Source organism: Anabrus simplex, chromosome 2 (genome assembly GCF_040414725.1).
Source record: "Anabrus simplex isolate iqAnaSimp1 chromosome 2, ASM4041472v1, whole genome shotgun sequence".
NCBI classification, from domain to species: domain Eukaryota; kingdom Metazoa; phylum Arthropoda; class Insecta; order Orthoptera; family Tettigoniidae; genus Anabrus; species Anabrus simplex.
Genome location: NC_090266.1, coordinates 1,195,486,149 through 1,195,511,288, shown reverse-complemented (window position 1 = coordinate 1,195,511,288; position 25,140 = coordinate 1,195,486,149). Strand labels below are relative to the sequence as shown.

General features: G+C 39.6%; 1 protein-coding gene across 1 annotated transcript in view; it reads right to left on the bottom strand.

Moving 5' to 3' along the window:
- Positions 1 to 25,140, bottom strand: part of Liprin-beta (liprin-beta) — a 154,472-nt gene that overhangs the window by 38,653 nt on the left and 90,679 nt on the right. The window contains exons 8-12 of the mRNA XM_068226107.1: positions 23,687 to 23,825; positions 22,078 to 22,203; positions 19,984 to 20,146; positions 13,561 to 13,833; positions 7,067 to 7,235 (exon numbers count right to left, since the gene is read on the bottom strand). Of these exons, the coding sequence (XP_068082208.1) occupies positions 7,067 to 7,235; positions 13,561 to 13,833; positions 19,984 to 20,146; positions 22,078 to 22,203; positions 23,687 to 23,825 (870 nt within the window). The remainder of the gene's footprint in view (positions 1 to 7,066; positions 7,236 to 13,560; positions 13,834 to 19,983; positions 20,147 to 22,077; positions 22,204 to 23,686; positions 23,826 to 25,140) is intronic.

Below are 25,140 nucleotides of genomic sequence, written 5' to 3'. Positions count from 1 at the left end.
TGATTCCCTTTCTCAATCAGGATGTAGACTATCAGTGTGTTGGTTTTGTTGTCATAGCTCTGCCCACCTGGTTCCCATGAACATTAAGGCATTTGACACCATGATTAGCTGGTTCGAGTCCAACCGGTGGAAAAGAAATTCACCATCAGAATGTTGGCAGGCAGGGTAGGGTAGGGGAGGGGAGGGGAGGTGGTGGTGGCATACAATTTCTAATCACTAGATTGCATGCCAAAAGCCTGGACTCAATCCCAAACCTCTCCGCAGTGTTCATATGGAGTGAGGACAAATGATGCACTTGATGGTGATTCGTCCACTGGATGGGTGTTATTCGACAGGAGTACACTATGTGCCAACACCAGGTTTCACCCTCTCCCTACCTAATTATCATACTACACCCAGACATGCAGGTCACCCATGGGAGTCAAACAGAAAAATCTGCACTAGGTGAGCTGAACATGTGATTAGCCACTCCCAGCACTAAAAGCCTTATGTTAAAAATAAAATGTCCCAGCTGCATCTTGTTACTTTTTGTTTTGGCTATTCTTTTCTTTAAACCATGTGTTCCCACTTATAAGGTCATTTTTTGTCTACAAAAATAGTTCAGGGCATTACCAGCAGAGTTCCTTTTCCCATACCCAAATGGACCTATAATCTGTTTGCCACCCTTCCTCTCCTGTGCATCCATGTCTCCAATGATCACTACATTCTTATCTCAAATATATTTCTCTAGGTTCTCTATGAATTCCTCCAAGTCCATTTCACTGTTCCCAGTCTGTGGAGCATATGCTTTGATTATGTCAAGGGCTCTAGTCTCAAGTCTCATCTTCATTAGGTAGCGATTTGAAAATAGGTACCCATATTCCAGAAACAGTAAAAGCATATAAAATATTATGTACAGAGATAAGAATGTAGTGATCATTGGAGACATGGATGCACAGGAGAGGAAGGGTGGCAAACAGATCATAGGTCCATTTGGGTGTGGGAAAAGGAACTCTGCTGGTAATGCCCTGAACTATTTTTGTAGACAAAAAATGACCTTATAAGTGGGAACACATGGTTTAAAGAAAAGAATAGCCAAAACAAAAAGTAACAAGATGCAGCTGAAGTAAAGAGATTCTTCCTTTATGTTTGCCAATGACCCACCAAGTGCCCCCCCACCACCCTCCCCGAAATATTCTTACTTATATAGAAGAATTAAAACAAGATTTTGTAAATTTGCCAAATGTGGCCATTTTCTGTGTCCTTACTGGACGGCCGTGAGGAAGGCAAGCCTGCTATTTTCTCCAATAAAACTTGAGTCGTGTCTAATCTCAGGGCTGCCACAATTGTTCAAAATAAGAGAAGTGCCCAGTTTGGAATTGCAGACCAATGGTCTGACCAAATCACACCATTGGCCTAAGAAGTCCTATGCTATTATCCAGGGGGTACTAGAGGCCTGTAGGCTGCTTTGTAGCTCCAAGCTGGGGCTTGTACAATGAAGCCCCCACAACTCCTTTGCTTGCCGTCCACGTGTAATTCAACTTTAGTCCATTCTCAGACTTAGAATGTGCTACTGTATAGGTTAAGGCACCAATGCTGCCTGCCCCGTTTATTGAATTCTGACGTCCGAGCCATGCCATGTGGGATTTCTAACCTATCTCTTGGGTACCCGCAATTGAATCTTTATGCCTTCATTGTCCTGTCATTGATAAGTAGTACTGTCCTAACATATTCATTCAGATCCTGTCGAGTTACAATTCCTACTCTATTCTTGGCTTCCATACCACCATTGTAGTAGAGTTCTTTCTCTGACTTTCCTTTCCATTTGGTTTCACTTAGAACAAACAGTACTATGTCTTTCTTTATCATAAACTCTACTAATTCCTCCAGTTTCCCTATTAATGTTACCACACAAATAGTTCCTACCTTAATACTTTCATTTGTCAGTTACCCACTTCTCACAGTTTTTCTGGCAATACATGAGCTACACATCACCTGTGGGGAATGCCCTAACCCTTTCAGAGGCTGTAGTATACCTTCACTCATATTCATTTAGGCTATTATTATGATGGTTAACCACACCCAAAGGCATTTTAGAGCTACTGACAGCAGGAATACAGATCACACATAACATGGAGTACTGACACCGTTTGTAGCCTCTCCACTGGAGTACAGATGCTACCTTCAATGAGATTTTAGTAGTACTTCCTCTAGTGAGGGCCCATTACCCACCTACAATGGGTCATCCGCCCAAAGCCGTTGACCGCTGTAGTGAGTAAGGTTATGTAGCAATTTAATGGGTGGCTGCCAACACAGTAACACTCCTCCTTTCTCATTCCAGACTTTGAACCATACAATGGTGGAATTTAGTATACAGAGGCATATACAGGGAGTATACAGGGGACCAAAGGAGGAAGTGTCAACTTTATCTGTTAATATTAGCTGCTTCAAAAAGCTGTACTTAACAAAAGTTGTGCAAAATATAATTTCCAATCTTCTGTTTCATATGTTGTTAACGTATGAGGAATAATAACAGAGATATTTGCAATTACTGTCATTATCATCATTTTAGAGTTCCAGTTTCCCGGGTACTGTTGGCAAGTCTCTTCCATTCTGTCTTATTGAGATACGTTCTGTTGCTAATCACGTCCTCCAGTGTCCTTCCCTCATCTGCAATGTCCATCTTTACAATGTCCATCCAGTGGGTTCTTGGTCTTCCGACCATCCATTTTCCTGCCACATGTCTCTCCAAGTTAATGTATGGTGTCCTTGTTTCCATCCTCATTACATGCCCAAACCACCTGCTGACCCCATCTAACAATGATGCCTCAATCCCAGCTTCCTTCCTAACCATATCCTTCCATAACTTGTCCAGTTTGGTTTTTATGAATTGTGGACCTAAGGAACTTCATCTCATATGCCTGCAACCCTGATGAGTCTCTCTTAGTGAGGGTGCAGGTTTTGATACCATGGGTTAAGACTGGTATGAAGTACTGACTGAATATCACCAGCTTTGATTTTGTTGGTACTTCGGGATCCCAGAGGAGTGTCCGTACTTGCTGGTAAAATAAATTTTCCAGCTAACTCATTCCTGGTTGACAGCGTTTCACAGTTGTCTCTTTAGTAGTAGTAGTAGTAGTAGTAGTAGTAGTAGTAGTAGTAGTAGTAGTAGTAGTAGTAGTAGTAGTAGTAGTAGTAGTAGTAGTAGTAGTAGTAGTAGTAGTAGTAGTAGTAGTAGTAGTAGTAGTAGTAGTAGTAGTAGTAGTAGTAGTAGTAGTAGTAGTAGTAGTAGTAGTAGTAGTAGTAGTAGTAGTAGTAGTAGTAGTAGTAGTAGTAGTAGTAGTAGTAGTAGTAGTAGTAGTAGTAGTAGTAGTAGTAGTAGTAGTAGTAGTAGTAGTAGTAGTAGTAGTAGTAGTAGTAGTAGTAGTAGTAGTAGTAGTAGTAGTAGTAGTAGTAGTAGTAGTAGTAGTAGTAGTAGTAGTAGTAGTAGTAGTAGTAGTAGTAGTAGTAGTAGTAGTAGTAGTAGTAGTAGTAGTAGTAGTAGTAGTAGTAGTAGTAGTAGTAGTAGTAGTAGTAGTAGTAGTAGTAGTAGTAGTAGTAGTAGTAGTAGTAGGAGCAGCAGTAGTAGTAGTTACACCCCACAGCTGCGCATTCAAATTCAATGCCTAAATGAACTCCTCTATTGGTAAAACAGTGAAACTGAAACCACACCAACTTAGAACTTTACTCAGAAGAAGTCACCAGAGAAATATTGAGTAATTTTATTATTGTGCAGTTTCCTAACCTGAGTGAATTTCTACTTGTTTTGTTTGACATTCATCAAGAAGTTTGGACATTTTTCCACAGAGGACACCACTAAAAACTATGATCATGCACCCTGGTGCGAGGTGTAAGAAGTTATAATTTAAAGAAGTTTTGTATTTCTAGGTTTTTGTAACTGAATGATGATCATTTATTTTTGGGTTGGCAATATTTCCTTTTTCTTTCCGCCAGTTTTGAATCTAGACAATCAATTTCTGTAATTAATTTTCCACCTATCACAGGCTTCTTGTTCGATTTTGAGTGTTTCTTTTGAATTTAACCAATAAAATTGAGAGGGTGTGGCTGGTTTAGTCTTGAACCTTCCCTGAGGGTTTATAAACTGCGGCTTTTCACATTTCTTGGCCAATTGATTGTCATCTTACTGAGTGTGTGTGTGTGTGTCAAAGCAGGAGGCGGGTGGCCTCTTTCATTGGTCAACAGAACATCTACCAGGTAATGGCTACATAACTTCTTTCTTTCTTGCTACCTCCACAGTTTAACCTGAGGGAAAGGTCCGACTCTTTAGTTATGTAACCTGCTTTTCTAAAATGTAACTTCTTCCGGCTAACGTAAAAACTTCATAAAAGCTTTGACTTTAAATCGGGGATAGAGAGTGATGTACCCTCTCAAGCTCCCCATCATCTTGGTTTGAGGTGACTACTGTTTTTCCTTCCGTAATGTGTTAAAGTTATTTCCATCCGTGCCACCTCAAGAGTTTGGAAATAGCCCCTGCTTCATCGGCCCTGAGCCCTATAGGTTTTAATGTTTCATTATCTGGGAGTGCAGTGTACGCCTTCACTCAGTTTGTGTTCGGGCCGTTTATATAACCTGTTCTTTTTCGTCAAGGCCCTGTAGGTTGGGTACTAGATACCCCTGTATAACATTATCTTTCAATTTGTAACTTGTGTGAGTAATTGTAATTTTCTGATATTGCCTCGAATAGGCTAGAAGATACTGAGAGCCTGTTTGCTCTTTTTCAAAGTTTTTGTAAGATTAAAGAGTGCCTTTGGAAGGCTAGATATTGTAATTTTGGGAGCAAGTGCTCTTGATTTGGGGGATTTCTGCCCTTGACTTAATGGTTGCCAATTTTTGTGTAAACTGAATCCGGCATCTCTGGAATTGTAAAACTGGTGGCTTAAGGCCCAACGTATTAAGGTTCTGAATCTTGGAATTTTCCCAGTCTTGTTTAATGATTGCTACTTGTACCTGTAATATTGTCATGAAAAAATTGTGGAGTTTGAAGTTTCTGCAAATATAACCTTCAGTTTAATTTTGAAATTAATTTTGATATTGGAGTTGGACCCATTCACCCCGGCACCTTCTTTAACCTCTTTCTGCTCCATGGGTATCCCCGTAGTAATAATAATAATAATAATAATAATAATAATAATAATTACCGGGCGAGTTGGCCGTGCGCGTAGAGGCGCGCGGCTGTGAGCTTGCATCCGGGAGATAGTAGGTTCGAATCCCACTATCGGCAGCCCTGAAGATGGTTTTCCGTAGTTTCCCATTTTCACACCAGGCAAATGCTGGGGCTGTACCTTAATTAAGGCCACGGCCGCTTCCTTCCAACTCCTAGGTCTTTCCTATCCCATCGTCGCCATAAGACCTATCTGTGTCGGTGCGACGTAAAGCCCCTAGCAAAAAAAAAAAAAAAATAATAATTACATCCCACTAACTACTCTTACAGTTTTCGGAGACGCCATGGTGCCGAAATTTAGTCCTACAGGAGTTATTTTACGTGCCAGTAAACCTACGGACATGAGGTTGATGTATATGGGCACCTTCAAATACCGTTGGACTGAGCCAAGATCAAACCTGCCAGGTTGGAGTCAGAAGGCCAGCGCCTCAACCGTCCGAGTCACTCAGCCCGGTTATTTCCTTAACTTGGATGACTCTAGCGCAGGGATGGCAAACCTTTACCAACAAGCGTGTCAATTACGGTCTTGCGTATTACTTTTTACTGTCCAGTGTCCTTTAAAATCATCATGAAACCCCTCATTTGACTTCAATTATGTATTAGATATCATAACATAAATCCATTCGACTGAATGTTTCATTATTTTATTTTGCAAACACCACTAAAAGTTTCTTTCTTTCATTCTTTCTTAATCCATTTACCCTCCAGGGTTGGTTATTTCCTCGGAGTCAGAGAGAGATCACATGTCAACCGCCTCAAGGGCAGTGTCCTGGAGTGTGAGACTTTGGGTTGGAAGGATACAAATGGGGAGGAGGAACAGTAACTCGCCTAGGTAGCCTCACCTGCTATGCTGAACAGGGGACCAGTGGATGCATGGGAAGAACGGAAGTGATAGACAAGGAAGCGGGAAGGAAGCGACTGTGGCCTTAAGTTAGGTACTGCCCCGGCTTTTGCCTTGAGGAGGAGTTGGAAACCACGGGAAACCACTTTGAGGATGGCTGAGGTGGGACTGGACCCAGGTCCAGCCCTCGTACCACTTTACAAATTTCATGGCAGAGCCGGGAATCCAACCCGGGCCTCTGGGGGTGGCAGCTAATCACACTAACTGCTACACCACAGAGGCAGACATCACTAAAAATTAAATTTTTAAAACAGGTAAATATTAAGAATAAGGTACATTTTTGCTTTAACCTAATAAAATTTGTATAGAATTAACTAAGACGTACTTCTTTATTAAAGTGAAATGTTAAAATATGCTGTACTGCTAGATTTTTGACCTATTTATTACATGTTAAAAACCTTAAAATGTTGTCTGACGTGCCAGAGAAGTCGTGTTCGTGTGTCATTTAGTGGCACACGTGTCATAGGTTCGCCATCCCTGCTCTAGTGTATACTAATCATTACTAAATGAAGTGTTTAAAAATCTTCTGTTACAGGTTCCTTTTTGACAATATTGGAGCTACATCAGTGTACTATGCAAAGTGATAATGGGAGGTGAGAGAAGAATATTTCTCCATCACTAAATAACTTTCAAATCATATATAGCAAAATAGGAACATTGAAAGGAAGCAAAAACAAGCTCTTTGGGGGCTGAGAAGAAATGGATGTAGAAAACTGGGACTGATGAGGAGAGAGACGGTATGTATGAAGTTGGCAGTGTATGAAGTAATGGAGATTGTCCTTGTCCTCTTGTGTTTTATTTTTATTTCTCCCTCTTCCCTTACTGACTCGTCATTGTGTTCATCTTATTACATGTTCATTTTGATGTTCCTATTTTTAATATAAGACATGATTTGGACTTGTTTGTTCCTTTCCATTACTTGAATAACTCTCAAAGCTAATATTTTGATATGAAGTGGCAGTCACCTGACCCACGAAGGTTGGGTGCATATTCTGCTAGGTCAACCACTCTCAGCCATTCCATTACTCGATGATTGCTCCACAATGCTACTTCTTGAGGAGTAGGAGGGCCAGCTTCTTCTGGAAGTGATCTCCGCTGAAGGCAGCCTGGCTCAAAATTATTGTCACGCAACACCTACAACATCACAACATATTTATTTTTAATTACTCACAGAAAAGGCAAATTACACATATCACTTATAGGAAGGGAAATTTGAATAAAGATCAATAATTTAGTCATATCAAAACATTACGTTCTGTCAACAGCAAATGGGATCAAAGCGTACATCGTCGTTGCACCTAGAAAAACTGCTACGTGATTTATATTTCAACTTAGAACTCTGATCAGTAAGGTTCTGTCATCTAAGGTTCAGTATTACATGAACTATATCAACAAATTTTCATTCTGTCATACATGTACTGCGGATCAGTATTTCTTCTGACAACGTTGTCACATAGCGGTATTTCGAGCATGCACGTATGCACACACACACACATACATACAAAGTTGGGAAGGGCAATATGGACCTACCACTATTGGCATCTGCAAATGTGGGCATTAGAAGCAACTAAAATGGTTGGCCTGGATTATTTCAAAGCTTCAATTATTTTCAATGACAAACTTAAGGCTTAATATGGCATATTACTACATTTGTCGCACGTAAGGACATAGGGGAAGGCACAAGAGTTTGAGAAGGAAGTAAACAGATTTATAACAGAGCGGAGTGTGGACAAAGGACAGTGACCAAATTCAATTTCATTATGAAATGTCTTCAATGTCAACACTATCTTGCAAAGGAGAGAAAATTACAGCTTGTGTGTTTCAGTCTGTACATAATTCTACACAGAGTTATACACTTGGTGTGGCTTTATCAATGAGAGGCAGATTAGCTAACAAGGCGTATATCAATTTTCAAGAGACACAAGGTAATTTTGGTAATGTTTAAAAGAAACTTGTAGCAACATGTCCATGAAACATTTGTGTGAAAGCAAGCAAAAGTGGAGAAATGATCTAAGAGCATATAAAACATTCAGTCATTTGTGAACATGTAAGTGAAAAGAGCCTATTGCTGTGCGATTTCTGATCAGGACATACAGATGCAAATTTTCCAAACAAAGATATTGCCACCAAAAATAATAAAATATTGCCAACCTCTTGATGTATATCTTTTTTAGGCAATACAGCAGAACCTTGATAATTCAAAATCCTGCTTAATTCGAAGAAGCTCTCATTCCCGGAAACATTAGGTACGGTTTCCCTTGTTATTTAAATTGTTTAATTCGAGATACGGACAACTCATAAGAAGAAGAACAGTGTCGCTACCATAACCAAAATTCAGACATTTAATTCAAAACTGCCTTTACATTTGAAAATAATAGTATTTTACATAGTAATTTAAGTTCAAAATGTATCCGCATCATGATAAAACACATGTTCCGCACTTTCACTCACTTTGGTGTGTCTACAGTGTGCTTCATATTTGTTAAGATCGGGTGAAATTGTAATTCTTTTGTATTCAGCGGTTTAAAGAATGCCACAATATTATGTAGCAGGCAGTGTGCAGAGAAGCAGAATCCATTAACACTGGTGATGCCCACAGTTGGTGAAAAAGCGTCGTTCATATAATCAATTTGTACGCACCGAACAATATTGTCAATGCCGATAAAACTGCATTTTTTATGCAGAGCCAAAACCGACTTATCATTTTAAAGGAGAAAAGTGCCAGCCGGGAAATTTTACAAGGGTAGGGGTCATTGTACCATGTTGCAATGCACACGGAAGTGAGAGACTTGCTCCGCTCTTCATGGGAAAGTTCGCTAAAGCAAGATGTTTTAATGGCATCGGGCATTTTTCGTGCAGGTACAAAGCATCTAAAAAAAAAATGGAAACAGTACAGTAATCCAAAAGAGAAAGAATTTGTACGGAGTCATCATAATTTATCCTTGTTTTTGAAAAGCGTTTTTTTCTGTCACTGCGTGAGGTTTTGTTTGCCAGTGATTTATCCAAGTGGATAATTTGAATAATGTAAATGCACCTTTTTGGATACATTTCGGAAATAGTTTCTTCCATGGCATTTGAAAGGATTAAACTCTCCTCGAGACTACAAGCATAAATGGGTATTAGAATACTTTGTGACGCGGCATGGGTTGGCATTTCTGAATTACGAGAGAAGTGCCATGGTGGGAAACTGTACAAGGATAGTGAATGTACTGTGTTGTAATGCAGACGGAAGCAAGATACTTTCTCCCCTTGTCATAGAAAAGTTCGATAAGCTACGATGTTTTGTCGTAGGTACGACATCGTAACTGGTGTAAAACCTTCAATTAGTATGTTTAATATATTTTAATTATAGTTTATTTAATGCTAAATTATCTTTTATTAAGTGCTAAACATGACTAGTATATGGTTTCTCTGTAAATATGTAGTATAAAATTGTATAACCTTAAATACGTATTGTTTAACCTCAAAATCTAGATAGTCGAAAGCGGTAGAAAATTCCATAATGTTCGTATGTTCGACTTATTGTACTATATTTGGTATATATGAAAGGTTCTGGAAACTTACTGTAAGGTTTTATTATCCAGATACATGTAGAGACATTACGAATGTTGTAGATGTTTCCATGAGTGTTGGTAAATATAAACAAATGTTCGAGTACCCATTCGACTAGCTGGTCGATCGATGTTTCGAGTGTGTTCCATTAGAGTGATTGTAAGAACTCTTCCAGAAGTCGATCATTCTAGATGGTTGGTCGAGTTGTATAAATATCGAGCTGTCAGTCAGTGAAGTCAGTTCTTGGATCTTAGTTCTTAGGACTCAGGCAAGTGATGGACTGGGAGTGACTGTTGGGCTCCGAGGTGGAGTCTGAGTATTGGACTCGAGTGAGGCGGTGAATTCAAGAGAGAGTATGTTATAGTGCGCGCGCGTCAGTGTTGTTGATATCTGTACTTGTCAGAATTGACTTCAGGGTACTCCGCTATTGAGTGTTGTATATAGTGTCATTTTATACTGTGCATAATTGTGTGTTGTGATGCACAGTATAAATAAAGTACTTTATACAACGAAGTGAATGTGTTCTCGTGTGATATTTATTTATGTCAAAATCGCATTGTAGAATGATAAATTGGCGACCGTGACAGGACACTTCAAGACTTCAGCAATGAAGATCGACCAAATGAGCTTGGTGATGTTACGGAAAGCACTGACATCCTGAGATTTACCGACGGCTGGAAGAAAAGCGAACTTATAAGAGAAGCTGCGCCAGGATTTGATAGACGACGGAGAGGACCCAGACAGTTATGACTTCGAAGTCACCTCGGAGGAAGAAACCAACGACCGGGTATGCAGTATGTTCGCACAACTGCATTGATTCAGGCCTAGGCCGAAAAAGTCCAGGCCCAGTCCGAAAAACTCGAGGGTAAAATTCAGGCCCAGTCCGTAAAACTCGAGGGTAAAATCGAGGCCCAATCCGGAAAACTCGAGGGTAAAATCGAGGCCCAATCCGAAAAACTCAAGGGTAAAATTGAGGCCCAGTTTCAAGGAATAAAGGACCAAATCAAGTCGTTGGACAATGAAGTACGAGCCTCGGTGGAGTCCATAGTTCAAGGCCCAGCGGAAACAGCGAGTGCGCGGTGTGAAAGTACGACAGCTCTGGAGACACGGGTGAAGCCTGCAAGCAGTGACGGCGGCTCCGGCGTCGTGAAGATGGCAACTCCACGGAACGACGGGATCCTTGTAGCGATGGTGGAGTCCGTAGTTCAACGCCCAGCGGAAACAGCGAGTGCGCTGTGTGAAAGTACGACAGCTCTGGAGACACGGGTGAAGCCTGCAAGCAGTGATGGCGGCTCCGGCGTCATGAAGATGGCAACTCCACGGGACGACGGGATCATTGTGGCGACAGCAGCCGATAAACGAGGGTGCCACCTAACCAGGACACTAGTCCCGGCACAAAATCATATGCAGGTAGGAACATTGAATTCAGCACCCTGGAAAAAGAGGAGACTCAACAGGACCAAGACCACGAAGTGCGAGCCTCTCCCGTGCATCACACTGATGGACTACGAAGACACGTACATCCTAGCAGAACACAAAGGCATGACCAAGGGGAAAGTCAGTGGAGTGTCGACTGCCACGCGAGGACCTGCGGATCATTGCTACGGAGAACAGGGACACCGTCAGCCAGACCCAGCGGATCCCCCATGGGAAGGTGGTGGCCAATGATTGAACTAACTAGCTGCGATATGTGGACTTCAACAACGCCAACGAGAAGCCAGTGTGATTGAGGTAGTCTAGGTGTAATTTGAATAGTATTGTTCTACAATGCGATTTTATTTGACGTAAATAAATATCACACGAGAACACATTCACTTCGTTGTATAAAGTACTTTATTTATACTGTACATCACAACACACAATTATGCACAGTATAAAATGACACTATATACAACACTCAATAGCGGAGTACCCTGAAGTCGATTCTGACAAGTACAGATATCAACAACACTGACGCGCGCGCACTATAACATACTCTCTCTTGAATTCACCGCCTCACTCGAGTCCAATACTCAGACTCCACCTCGGAGCCCAACAGTCACTCCCAGTCCATCACTTGCCTGAGTCCTAAGAACTAAGATCCAAGAACTGACTTCACTGACTGACAGCTCGATATTTATACAACTCGACCAACCATCTAGAATGATCGACTTCTGGAAGAGTTCTTACAATCACTCTAATGGAACACACTCGAAACATCGATCGACCAGCTAGTCGAATGGGTACTCGAACATTTGTTTATATTTACCAACACTCATGGAAACATCTACAACATTCGTAATGTCTCTACATGTATCTGGATAATAAAACCTTACAGTAAGTTTCCAGAACCTTTCATATATACCAAATATAGTACAATAAGTCGAACATACGAACATTATGGAATTTTCTACCGCTTTCGACTATCTAGATTTTGAGGTTAAACAATACGTATTTAAGGTTATACAATTTTATACTACATATTTACAGAGAAACCATATACTAGTCATGTTTAACACTTAATAAAAGATAATTTAGCATTAAATAAACTATAATTAAAATATATTAAACATACTACTTGAAGGTTTTACACCAGTTATGATGTCATACCTATGACAATTTTAAGGGCATCGTTTACTTTCCGTGCAAGTACAGGACATCTAAAATGTATCAATACAGTAATCCAATGAATAAAGGACTTGCACAGGGAAGCCAACATAGATTTGTCCTTGTCTTTGAATCATGCTTTTTTTTCTTTCATTGCGTGAGGTTATGTTTGTCAGTGAGTTATCCAAGTGCATTATTTGAATACTGTAAATGTACATTGGATACATTCTGGAAATGGCATTTTTTTCCATGGCATTTTAAAGGTTTAAACTGTGAATCAAGGTTAACTGTATGCAGTAACGGACCTTAGAATATTTTGTGACACAGCAAGGGTTGCCATTTCTGAATTAAGAATTGGCGGTAATTCAAAATCACGTAATTCTAAGTCAGATTTTTTGCATCCCAATGACTTAGAATTAATGAGGTTTTACTGTACAAGATTTATATGAAAAGGATCACTGACTTTGTAAGATTGCAATGTGAAAAACCACAAGTAAGGTTACATGATCAGCATTTCATCATCAGAATTCACTCTGTGATATACAATCAGTTTCTTGGCTTTTGATACTGAACTGGTTGAATTGAAAGTGATGTTGAATGAAAAAATGTGGCTTTAATCTTCCACTTTGCTTTAACCTCATCACTCGAATCCCACATCTGCACTTTGAAGAACAGTAGCAGGACTATCATTTCAGTAGAACAAATATTGTTTACGTATCATAATTACTTTAAGCACAGGGTGTGTGGCATGATTGATGGAAAATATAACAATTATATACTCATGGCATTGAATTATATTATATTATATTATATTATATTATATTATATTATATTATATTATATTATATTATATTATATTATATTATATTTCCTGGTGTTACCCATGCTCCTCTCTTAGGACTTGAATAGATAATTATTCAGATGTCTCTTGGGGTAGAATGTCAGTTTTGCATGGAAGTGACTCAAACCACTGTTATTGTGATCTATATTCTACACATTTTTTTCTTCACATGGTTCAGAGAGTTTAATGTCAATGGTGTCCCTGGTTAGTGGAAACCTTCACCTTCCTCTCCTCCATGAGCGTCTGCCTTTTTGATATAGAGTAAATCTCAATTCTAACCCAACAATTATAATAATACACACTAGCGCAGAATTTACAATGGCATGAGTAGTGCAGCTGGTCAAGTGTTCACCTGTGTTCAAGGTTACAGGACTGACCAATAATATGAGCCTAGTTGTCAATTCCAACATTTCAACATTCCAACCTTAAACTTTTCCTCAAATGTGTACTTTAATGTACTAATATGTTATAGGGTCTTACCTGAATTCCACGGCGCAAACTAGCAACGTGTAGACTAGAACTAACATGTAAAAGAGCCAAATCTTCAGTTGTGAGACGATGTAATACACGGCCGTCCACACGAGCAGCCAGAAATGCCTCTTTGTGCTGGGGCAGACCAACATCATCCAGCCATCGCAGAACCCAGCCAGCATCTAGACGTCCAGCAACCTCCAGGTGCATGTCTAGGTCCCGACCTGGACCTCCAGATTCACATAAAAGTGCAAGCTGCAATTTTTTACGGTGCAGAGGACTCTGGAAAAGAAAAAAATAAATATACCATAATATTTCTTTCATAACTCTATATATTTCATTCCGCCTCCCCTAAAAAAAGATAATATGCTTTTTTTCTGAAAATTTACGTGCTGGAACTGTTTCTTAAACAACATACTTATTTTCTGTGCAGTACAACTTACATTAAATATTTATTTAAAACAGTTTCTAGACTTCAGATATGTCACCATCCTCATCAGTTCATTTCCAAGTCTTGCTTTTAGTGCATGTTGCAGAAGGATGATCTTGAAGCTACCATGTTTTAACATACTTAGTAGGATCAAAAAGTTAGACGAGATGAAGTCCAACAATTTTTTTTATGAACAGTGACGTAAATGTTTTCATTGACATAGAAGACCTTTTAGGAGTCATAATGAGGTTCATCTGGGAAGATCCCCTTTCACACTCACACTAGGAAATAGCTACTTTATTCAGAGTGCACCAAAACCTTCACCTTCCTCTCCTCCATGAGCGTCTGCCTTTTTGATATACAGTAAATCTCAATTCTAACCCAACAATTATAATAATACACACTAGTGCAGAATGTACACACACAGATTTCATCTGGTCTTATCAGCACCACATCTAGAATATGTTTCCCTCTAAATGGTTCTATCATTTTCTGATTCAGTTGATCTTCCCAGAGTAACTTATTTACCGTTTATTGGTAATGCTTCTGTCATTTGCATTACCTTTCTAGTTAACATCTGGTAAATTGAGGCCACCCACTACAATCGTGTTCCTTTCTGCGCCGTTTCCCACAGAACTGATTATCTTATCAAATAATTCAGCATCAGCGTCAGTATCACTCCTTCCAGGTCTATAGACCCCAAAAATATCAAGTTTCCTGTTATCTTACGAAATGACCCTTACACCTAGAATTTCACGTTTCTCATCCTTAACGTTTTCAGAGCTTACAAATTCTTCTTCACCAGTATGAATACTCCCCATTTGATCAATTCAATCCTATCTCAACAATAAACACTCCAGTCCCGGGAGGAAATTTCTGCATCCATAATGTCACTTTTCAGCCATGATTCAACTCCTATTACAATATCTGGTAAATACATATCTATTAAATGAATTTATTCTATTCCTTCCCTTACAGTATTTCTACAGTTCAACACTAACAACTTCATCATCTTTATTTGACTTACAGCTGTACTCTCATCACTGCTCCCAAGTCCACCCCATTTCCCTGAATGTACCTCCTCGTAACTCTTCTAGAAAACCCCCTAACCTATATGTAACGCTGTGGTTCAAGCAAGGGCCATCTGAGCACAGATCCCTATCCTCTACCTACCTGTTAGGATCTACAAATTTCAATCCCAGTTTCCCACAAACTCACTCCATAGTCTCATTTAAATCACTGATCACCCTACAGTCAGCATCCCTTCTAGACAGTACCCCACAGATAACAATATCTGCTCCCTTAAACTTCTCCTACTCTGCATTAAACATATCCCACACATCCTCAAATATGTTGGTACCCATTCCTGCTTGCCTTACATTGTTGGTATCAACGTAAAAAAAAAAACTACCAACTTCTCCTGACCCTCCTTCTTCCCTTCCACTTTCCTCAACATTTGCCTTAACCTAATTCCTGGATAACACTCTAGCCTTCCTCCACTCACTTTCCCACATGCCTAGCAAGAGAATCTCTCACGACCAGAACCTCAATCCTACCCACCCCATTAGATCCCCTCTCCTCCTGGTCTTCCTTATCTTTTCTGATAGCTGCAGAACCTACTTCCTACCCCCTTCTCTCCCTGAACCTGTTCCACCTTCCTCTTTCTATCCTCTACTCTACATTTCCATTTCCTACCTTTCCATTTCCCATTCCCATTCCTCTTATTTCCCCTCTCCTATCTGACATACTGTCTGATACCTTTTATTTTTCTCCAACACAAATTCTACTTTCTGTCTGTCTTCAATTTCACCTTTTACATACAATCTTTAGTGATCCTCACTAACTCTATTGACTTCTCCAATGCCATGCCCCTTTCTTCAAGGCAGGTTACGTTTTCTGGCAAAAACACAAAATTTGCTTTATTGCAAGCCAATTTACCTTCTACTTGAAGATCAGAAAACAGGTCCTGTGCACTCCCAATTTCCCTAACATCTGCCCTATCAAAGCTATTCACTACTTCACTCACTATTTGAAAATTGTTACAATGGTACATGCATGCAGTCAACCATGTAACATTTAAAAATAATAAAAAATAATATTACTTGACAATACGCCCAAGTGCCTTATCCAAATCTGGACACTGACAACTTGGTCATCACCCCAGGCTAAGCCAGGTGTCACTGATCACGCATCCTGAGCCAGAATTAACTTGCAGTAGAGAGGCCAGTTTCTTTTTGCTCCTCCACTAACCAACAACACATGTGCAACCGATCCTAGTGGTGAACACACCCAATATTGCTGATGGGATCCAGTGTCTTAACATGGCTATGCCAGTGACAATGTGACTTGAGATCACCACTATTTTCTCTATTTAGTGAATATGAAGGAAAGCAACAACTACTGAGGTATTCCTTTGATCAGTATACCAAGCAAAGCATTCACAGGCATTCTGGAAAGGAGGATGTGATCAATGGTGGAGAAAATGTAGGAAGAAAGCCAGTGCCACTTCAGACCACAGAGGGGCTATCAGAACCATTTTCAGTATGCAACAAGTAACTGAAAAATACTACGAGGGAAATGGACAATAATGCTTCTATTTTGCAGATATAGAAAAGGCATATAACAAAAATGATGTTGACCATACAGAGGGATTACAGGTTATTACAAGCAATCAAAGGAATCTGTTGACATGCAAGCTGCAGTGAGAACTGAAGACAGAACTGAGTTCCTGTTTCACGGTATGTATATGGGTTAGATAAGGCTGTGTTCTTTCACCTTTATTGTTCATAGTTTTCAAGTATCATTTACTGAAAAGTAAATAATGGCAGGGAGGGAATCAGTTGGATGGAAATGTAGTAAGTATTTTGGCCAATGCTGATGATTTGACAAACTGTGTTGAAAGCTTGCTATTTAATATCCTGGAGCTTGAAAAGAAATGCATCGAGTATGATCTGCAAATCAGTATTTCTAAGACTAAAGTCATGTCAGTAAGAAAGAAACTTCAGAGGATTGATGTCAGATGGGTAATACGAAGCTGGAATATGTGGATCATTTCATGTACTTCAGATGTGTATTCTCCCAGATCGGCAATGTAGTACGTGAAATCCAATCGAGGGTGTAGCAAAGCTAATGCAGGGAGCTCGCTGTTGCGATCATCAGAATTCTGTAAGAAAAAAGTGAGCTCTGGGATAAATTTATTTTTAAATCGCTCTGTTCGCAGGCTGACTTTGTGCTGTACAGGAATGAGCTGGGTGGACTCAGGACATTTTATACATAAGCTGGAACTAACAGACATGAAAGTATGAACAGGTGGAAACAATGGTACGAGAACACTTACAATAAGGAGATAAAAACTAGGTTAGAATTGAATTCTATGGAGTGCACTAAAACTGGCTTTGGTGGTGGAGTTATCTGAGATGAGTGGAGGAGGCTGAATTACTTAGGAGAATAATGGACTCTGCTATGGAGGTTAAGAGAAGCAGAGGGAGACCAAGGCAATGATGGTAAGATTCAGTTTATAACAATTTCAAAGGAAGAGGTGTAGAACTACATGAGGCTACAGAGCAAGTTACAAATGGAGGACTGTGGAGGTGCATAGTTCATTTACAGAGGCTTGGAGATTAAACACTGAAAGAAATAACAGTGTATAATAAAAATTAATGTATACACTTACTTTTACCTGGTAAATAAAACTACCTGAAACTAGGACTTTAAATTTTCCACATTCATCAGATGAAGGACAGTCTCAAAGTACTTTTCCAACACAAGGATTTTTAAAAACATGAGTTATTTGCAGCAAGTATTGAAGTAAAATGTTTTTAATAATTAATTAATCAAATAGATGCAATGCATTATTTGTGCTGCTAAACTAAAGGAAAACAGAATTGTGACATTTTTTGTTGAGGAAGATTTAGTAAGATGTTTTTAGGATTTGAGACATTGAATCTAAACATTTATTACAAAGTGACAATTAATTTATCTGCCTGTCTCTAGGGAGGGGGATCAAGTGAAGCTGACCTTATCAAAAGAAAAGGAAGCGAGCCGCGGGGATGTGACTTTCATTCTCAAACTCCCAGGTGCATTGGCCGGGATTTGAAATGTGGCCTCTTTGGTAAAAAGCTGGCGACTATCATGCCATTACACTCTATGAAATGAAAGCTCAGCAAAGTGGAGCAGAACTCTGCCACACTTCTTTTGTCATTCCAGAGCACTACAATTGAAGTAACTACAGGGAGAAAAGCTTTTGACCAAAGGATGAAACACCCTTCCCTATAAGTCAACATAGATCATACTGCTGTCACAGTTATTTTCTTCTCTTTATTCTTTCCAAATTTTAACATTTCTATCAGTAGTAAAACCTCATTTATCCAGACTAACTAGGACCAAAGGCAATCTGGACAACTGAAAATGTGGATAATCCGGGTTATATGGATAATAAGCAAAACAAAATCTTTAAACAAGAAATAAATAATGTTATTTTGCTTTACGTCTCACTAACTACTTTTACGGTTTTTAAAGACGCCGAGTTGCCGGAATTTAGTCCCACATGAGGTTTTTTACGTGCCAGTAAATTTACCGACATGAGCCTGACATATTTGAGCACCTTCAAATACCATCGGACTGAGCCAGGATCGAACCTGCCAAATTGGGGTCAGAAGTCCAGCACCTCAACCGTCTGAGCCATTCAGCCCAGCCTTAAACAAGCAGACTTGCCGTTTATGATGATGAAAACTATGTTTAGTAACAAAATTATGTTTACAAGACATTAAAAATTTAAAAAATCTTAATCACACAAAATCACATCATTTCTTAACAAAGAATTGGTCCACTGTCTTCTGTTTCACACATGAGTGCCGTTTGAATGAAGCTTGGTCACGCACACGTTTTATCATGAATAGTTCTAGTGGAGTGGTGTCGGGCTGATGCTCCAAATACGCTATGATGTTTGTCAGCTGGTGCGTAGCGGTGTAATCGCTCCCTCCTCGACCACGTCGTCTTTCTCCTCACCTACAATTTCTCCTTCCATCAGAGTGCTGCAGCCACCGTCGTCAGCACCCTGTGGCATCTATGCAGGAACTGTACATTGAATCAAACTAAAAAAGCGGGTCGGTAGATGCAGAGTGGCCACGGCTAGTCTGTGGTCCAACAGCTTGGCACTCCGACCGGCCAACAGAGCAGAGGAGGGAAGGTCACGACTCTACCATGGCTCTACACCTCTGCATTTGGGAGATGGGAGGGCTGGGCCTCATGGTTAGTCCCCACGGTGGTTGTCCTGAGAATGATTTTCCGTGGTTTTCCATTCTCCTGCACTAAGGCGAATGCCAGGACTGTTCCTAGTACAGGCCACGGCCGCCAACCCCCTCACCTTCTCCGAGCATCTCCTTCACAGTAACAAATTTCCTGGCCTGAGAGACGGCGTTACCGTCTAAGAGGCCCGCCTCACCCTTCAGAGGAGGAATGAAAACATTTTTTTTTTTTTTTGCTATTTGTTTTACGTCGCACAGACACAGATAGGTCTTATGGCGACGATGGGACGGTAGAGGGCTGGAAGTAGGAAGGAAGCGGCCGTGGCCTTAATTAGGTACAGCCCCAGCATTTGCCTGGTGTGAAAATGGGAAACCACGGAAAACCATCTTCAGGGCTGCCGACAGTGGGGTTCGAACCCACTATCTCCCGAATACTGGATACTGGCCGCACTTAAGCGACTGCAGCTATCGAGCTCGGTGAAAAACATTTTAGTAGGAGTAAAAAAGCAAATATTTGGCGTACTTATAGTTACGTTCTTGCAATCATAGCTAAAAATTATCTAATGTGAACATTACATTTTTTAAATAGTGTACAAATCTGATCTGGATTATCCAGAGATGCGGATCAATCAGGGCTGGATAAACGAGGTTTTACTGTACTTTGAAATTACTCCATAATGTGAAGCTGAATTGAGTTCTCATATCAGATTCACCATTCTATAAGCAATAATCAAAGAACTGGAGCAACAATCATACCTTGATACCCATTTCTTTCTCTAACTCCTGAGGAGTGGCAGACAGCAGCTGTGCACCACTCTTGACCCAGCGTCGAGCATCTCCAGCATAACAGTCCAGTCCCAAGTCTTGTAACCACTGTGATATGGCATCACTATCCCATTGTGCAAATGGTACTTCAGGCCTTAAAAAAAAAGAAAAGGGGGGATGTTCTCCAGTTGTTTCCTTAATTTATATAAAGCTGTTTCCTAAATAAATATTTATCTCAGATTATTTATTTTCTTCTATATAAAGAAACACTATAACATACCTGAAAAAGAAAACATTTTATTAATAACAGAATGACATCATGTTTCGTTTTACAAGAACATCCCCAGATTCTTTCAAATCACATTTTTATCATGTATATATATGTATAAAATTGTATATTGTGTCAACTTGTCATTGGTAATGAAAAAAAAAAAAATCATCTGAATGTTAACACACTGCAGACCAGGGTCCTTCAGACCATGCACAAACCCCGTTTCCAGCCACTTTCTAACTATCTCCAAAGTGGAGTGCATGGGTACAAATAAGCTGACAGAACTTGACTAACTTTTGAAGCACTACTGTGTTCTTTCCTGGAGGCCTTCCTGAATAGTCCTAGTACTCTTTTTTTGGTGTGATAATCTGATTAGCAGAAATATTAGGGGATTGGTTTGATCAGTAATCTTTCAGACATGACTTCTTCACCTGTCCCCATCAATGTACACAAATTTAAAAAATTTAATTTCCCTGCTAGTGACATTAGTCCATTTCAATGTTTTAGGGGATACGTTATAAGAATGTGATTGTGAATTCTGCTGATAGTATACGTTTGTCGGCTCAGCTATATACCCAAAAATATCCTCGCCAAATAGAAGTCCTGCTACTTGACCTATGTTTTTAGGTTCATTAGGCTATACCCTTACAGCAGGAATACCTTCAAAATCTTCTAGGTTACATGCACTATTACGCACAACCCAGTTGTCAGAAAACAATAAATTATTTATATTATTTACACTATTTACACTCTTAACACAATTATCAGATTCATTTTGTACCACTACAGTTCCACGTCATGAAGATAAGGCTGTATTCCTTATCATCACTTGAAACATTTCCGCTAGAAGATATTTCATCATCAAACTCTAAATATTCACCATCATTTGGATATTCTGAACCTGTATCATCATATAATTCACGAATAATTTCATCCCTGTCTAAAACATGCCTGATCTCTGTGTGCTGCCATCTTGCTGACTGCATGGCTCTCTAACTATGTAAACATGTTGTCAGGAAATCCAAAGAAAAGCTATAAAATGAATAATCAAAAAGAAATGTGACTATAGATTGTGCAAAACCATCCACAATAGAGTTCTATCACCGACCTTCAAATAGTTCTGGTATAACCCAAAGGGAGCTAACATGAGATAACTCGGGACCCATCCGCAATGCTCGGCTGGGCAAACACAAGTTTTCTCGGGACCCATCCGCATTGTGTTAAACTTCTGTGTTCAACACCTTAATAAATAAAAAATTGTTTCCTGGAATTATCTTCGTGCAGACCACTATTGTACATCCGATTCTTGGTGTATTCAACATACAGTATTTAACAAGCCCATTTAGACTGCTAATGCAACAATCACTGATGTACACAAGGCAGGATATCTGCCAGGTATTCCCTCAGGTATAGCATGTTTGCCATGTTATGACCACAAATATTACACTTGCGTGCCGTACTTTCATCAGTCTTGTTTTAGAAGTTATGGATGTTTGTAAAATCTGAAATTCACACCAGTTCGTTTGGTCTCTTGCTTGTTCACCCCAGAAAGTTCTGTGATGATTATTGTCGAGAGGTCTGAAAGTTCCCCTTGTAAGCTATGCCATTTTTACAGACAACAATTCTCAATGTTTTTGGTGGAAACAAGTTCACAATAATTATGAGAGCTAGTATTATATTAAGTTTGTTCCTTCTGAAAAAGTAATGCAGTTGATAGCTTTATATTAATACCTGTAGGTCCATTGAAATTCATTATTTCTGAGTAAACATTCTCTGAGCTTACAAATAATTAATGAGAAAAGTACTTTACTAACTTTGGTGCCGGTGCTGGAGTGGAACCCCAGCCAAGTCGTGCACTTGCCGTCGCACGCACTCCTCCACGGCGGAAGTCCCCCTCTCCAAGTAGATCGTCCAGGTTTCCAGAACCACTGCGTTTCATTCTGGAAAAGAAGAAATTATTGTCTTGTTCAAGAACACATCATAAGCATTCTACCAACAGCTTCTAAAACTCTGCCAATACAGAATAGATTTCCTAGAACTACACACTACTTTCCTTACTGTTCCATTTTGTATTTCATCCACTACAATGTAATATGTTTACTGTGGTAGAAAGAGACAGGAAGAGTTAGAAGTGGTTCAATACATTCCCTGTAACAATGAGTATTCACAGTACTTTATGCATATTCCTTTTCAATAGTTAATGGCAAAAAATATCAGAAAGATGGACAGTGGCGGTTAATACCTAACAAAGTCGTGTACAAAGAGCTAGAACCCATTACAGATACTATGCGTAAGAGGAGACTGGGATTCTTTGGACATATCATGAGGATGCAGGACTCGAGACTTCTGAAACAACTAGTACAACACAATCTCGTCTCAAAAAATACCACAACAGGATGTAAATGGATCAGAGAAGTAAGAGAGGATCTGAAGGAAATAGGCCTTACAACAGAAGACATCAAAAATAAGATAAAACTGAATACAAAACTCAAGAATACAAACCTCCGCTTTACCCTTACACAAAACAAACCAACAACACGCACATTTTCAACTGAGGAAAGGGCACGAAGATCGGAGCGTCTGAAGAAGTACTGGGAGGACCGCAAAGCCCGAACAATCCCTTCAAAGAGACCTGAACGACGGACTGACTAAAGTGATCCTCTGTGGTCATAAAAGAAGAAGAAGAAGAAGAAGAAGAAGAAGAAGAAGAAGGAGAAGTTAATGGCAAATGTTCCTTTCAGGAGAGTGTACAGAGGATGCTAATGAAATGGAATCAGTATTCCTCTCAGAGAATTTCTTTCTTCAAGCAAAAATGTATAATATTAAAACTTAGTCCACCAATTATAATGTAAAGGAACCAGGACTGATGAGAAAGGAGCATATTTTAGTTAAGACGACAGAGTACAAAGATGTGAAGGTTGTCCTTGGCGGTTTTTTTTTTTTTCTTTTTTCTTTTTCGTGTTTATCATTGTCTCTTCTCTCAATTGCTCCATTTGATGCTGACCTGCTAATGTGTTTATCCTTTTATGTGCTCCTATTCATGTTCCTTTCTTTCTATGTACAAAATTATTGTGGTGGTTATGTAACATTTGACAAATGAAATTACACTATTGTTAAGTACTATGAAATAACTTTCCACATTCTCTAAAGTACTGCAGTTCAAATGGTATGGGAACAGATTTGGGAGCTACAGTAGTTCCTTATTACCTAGTGAGTGGGAAACAAGCATTAACTCCTCAAAATTGTCATTGATTTTGGTATTATAATTCAGCATTAAATTTTGTATTAAACTAAAGATCATATCCGTTACAAGTGCAATAACAGTCACTCACATCTGTCCCTCCGTCAATCAATAAATTTACTATTTGCAATAATGATACAAAGAAAGGGAAATGAAATCACTGATCGCCCATCAAGAATTACCTGCCAAAAATCTTCTTGATTCCTTTGTTTTTTTGCAGCTGTAGAGAAGGACTGTGTTGCGGAGATAAACTTGTAGCAGCTACATCCTCCTCCTCATCTTCCACAGGAGCATCATCAATTACAACTCGTTCTGTTTCGGCTGAAATTGAAGAAACAACAAATTTTAGAATTCATACAAAGGAAATTATACACAATACCTTTAACTCATGCAGTGTCTATCTATGGGAACCAAAAAGTGGCTTTCACAATCTTTCAGCTCCTACATTTGAACCAGTGTATTTCCACAGTCATCAGTAATGGTATTTAATTCTTAACCATATTTTAATAATGTTATGCATTCAATGACCTATCAGTGGCTACAAATTTTAAGAAAGGGTGTAGTCATATAATATGTCAAGAAAGGAGGTTTATTAACCGACCGACCAACCGACCGGTTTCATGTTCAACAATACTTCCGGATAACCACCCTTGCACCCTTTCCCTCCAAGTAGATGTTGATTTATCTTGCCCCAAAAACCAGCATAGTTTACAGTACGAGTCATTCTGGGATAAAAAACACAGCCATTCACTGGAAATTCTTTTCCATCTCAGTCTGAATTCTTCATAATATTAAGTGGAGAATTTATCTTGCTTAGCATCGTCAGGGAAAGGATATGCTGGCTGATAAGATTTCTGTCAATCAAAGAACTTTTTAGTTTCAGCCAGCAGTCCAACACCCTTGTCATCCCTGTGCTCCTGGTGAGGAATTCCTGGCCATACAGGTACTTATGGAAATACCCTATGGTATTCACAGCGACCAACAGCTCTTTCCAGGTGACACAGTAATTTCTTCCCTGCTTAGATAGAGCCTTAATGAAGTCAACTGTGATATTATTATGCCAGGAATTACGAACACCACATGCATTCAAATGTACAAAACTAGTTTCATGTCAGACAATACTTTTGGATAACCACTCCCAATCTTGCACTCCTTCCTTCCAAGTAGATGGTTTTTCCTGTCCTAAAAAGCAACATAGTTTACAGTACAAGGAGTCATTTTGGATGAAAAAACAACAATTCTCTCCAAATTCTTTCCCCTGTCAATGAGAATTCTTCGTAATATTAAGTGGAGAATGATTTGTTATCCTGCTTAGCATCTTCAGGGGAAGGACATGCAAGCAGATAAAGTTTTTGTCTAACAACAAATTTTTTTTAGTTTCAGCCAGCTCTCGTCATCCCTCTGCGCTTTCATCCAGGCGTCGCAACTCCAGTTTCCCCACGGTGGTCCTCCGGGAGGAAAATTTGTGTTCACCTTCTCTCTTGGAGCAGAACTTGCAGTCTTCTGGACAATTCCTTCGGGAAAGAGCATCGGTGTTGGAATGTAGGTGACGCTTGCGGTGTTGAATCACACAGTTGTACTGCTGCAGTCTCTCCAGCCATCGGGTGAGCTGTCCTTTCAGGTTGATGAAATTTAG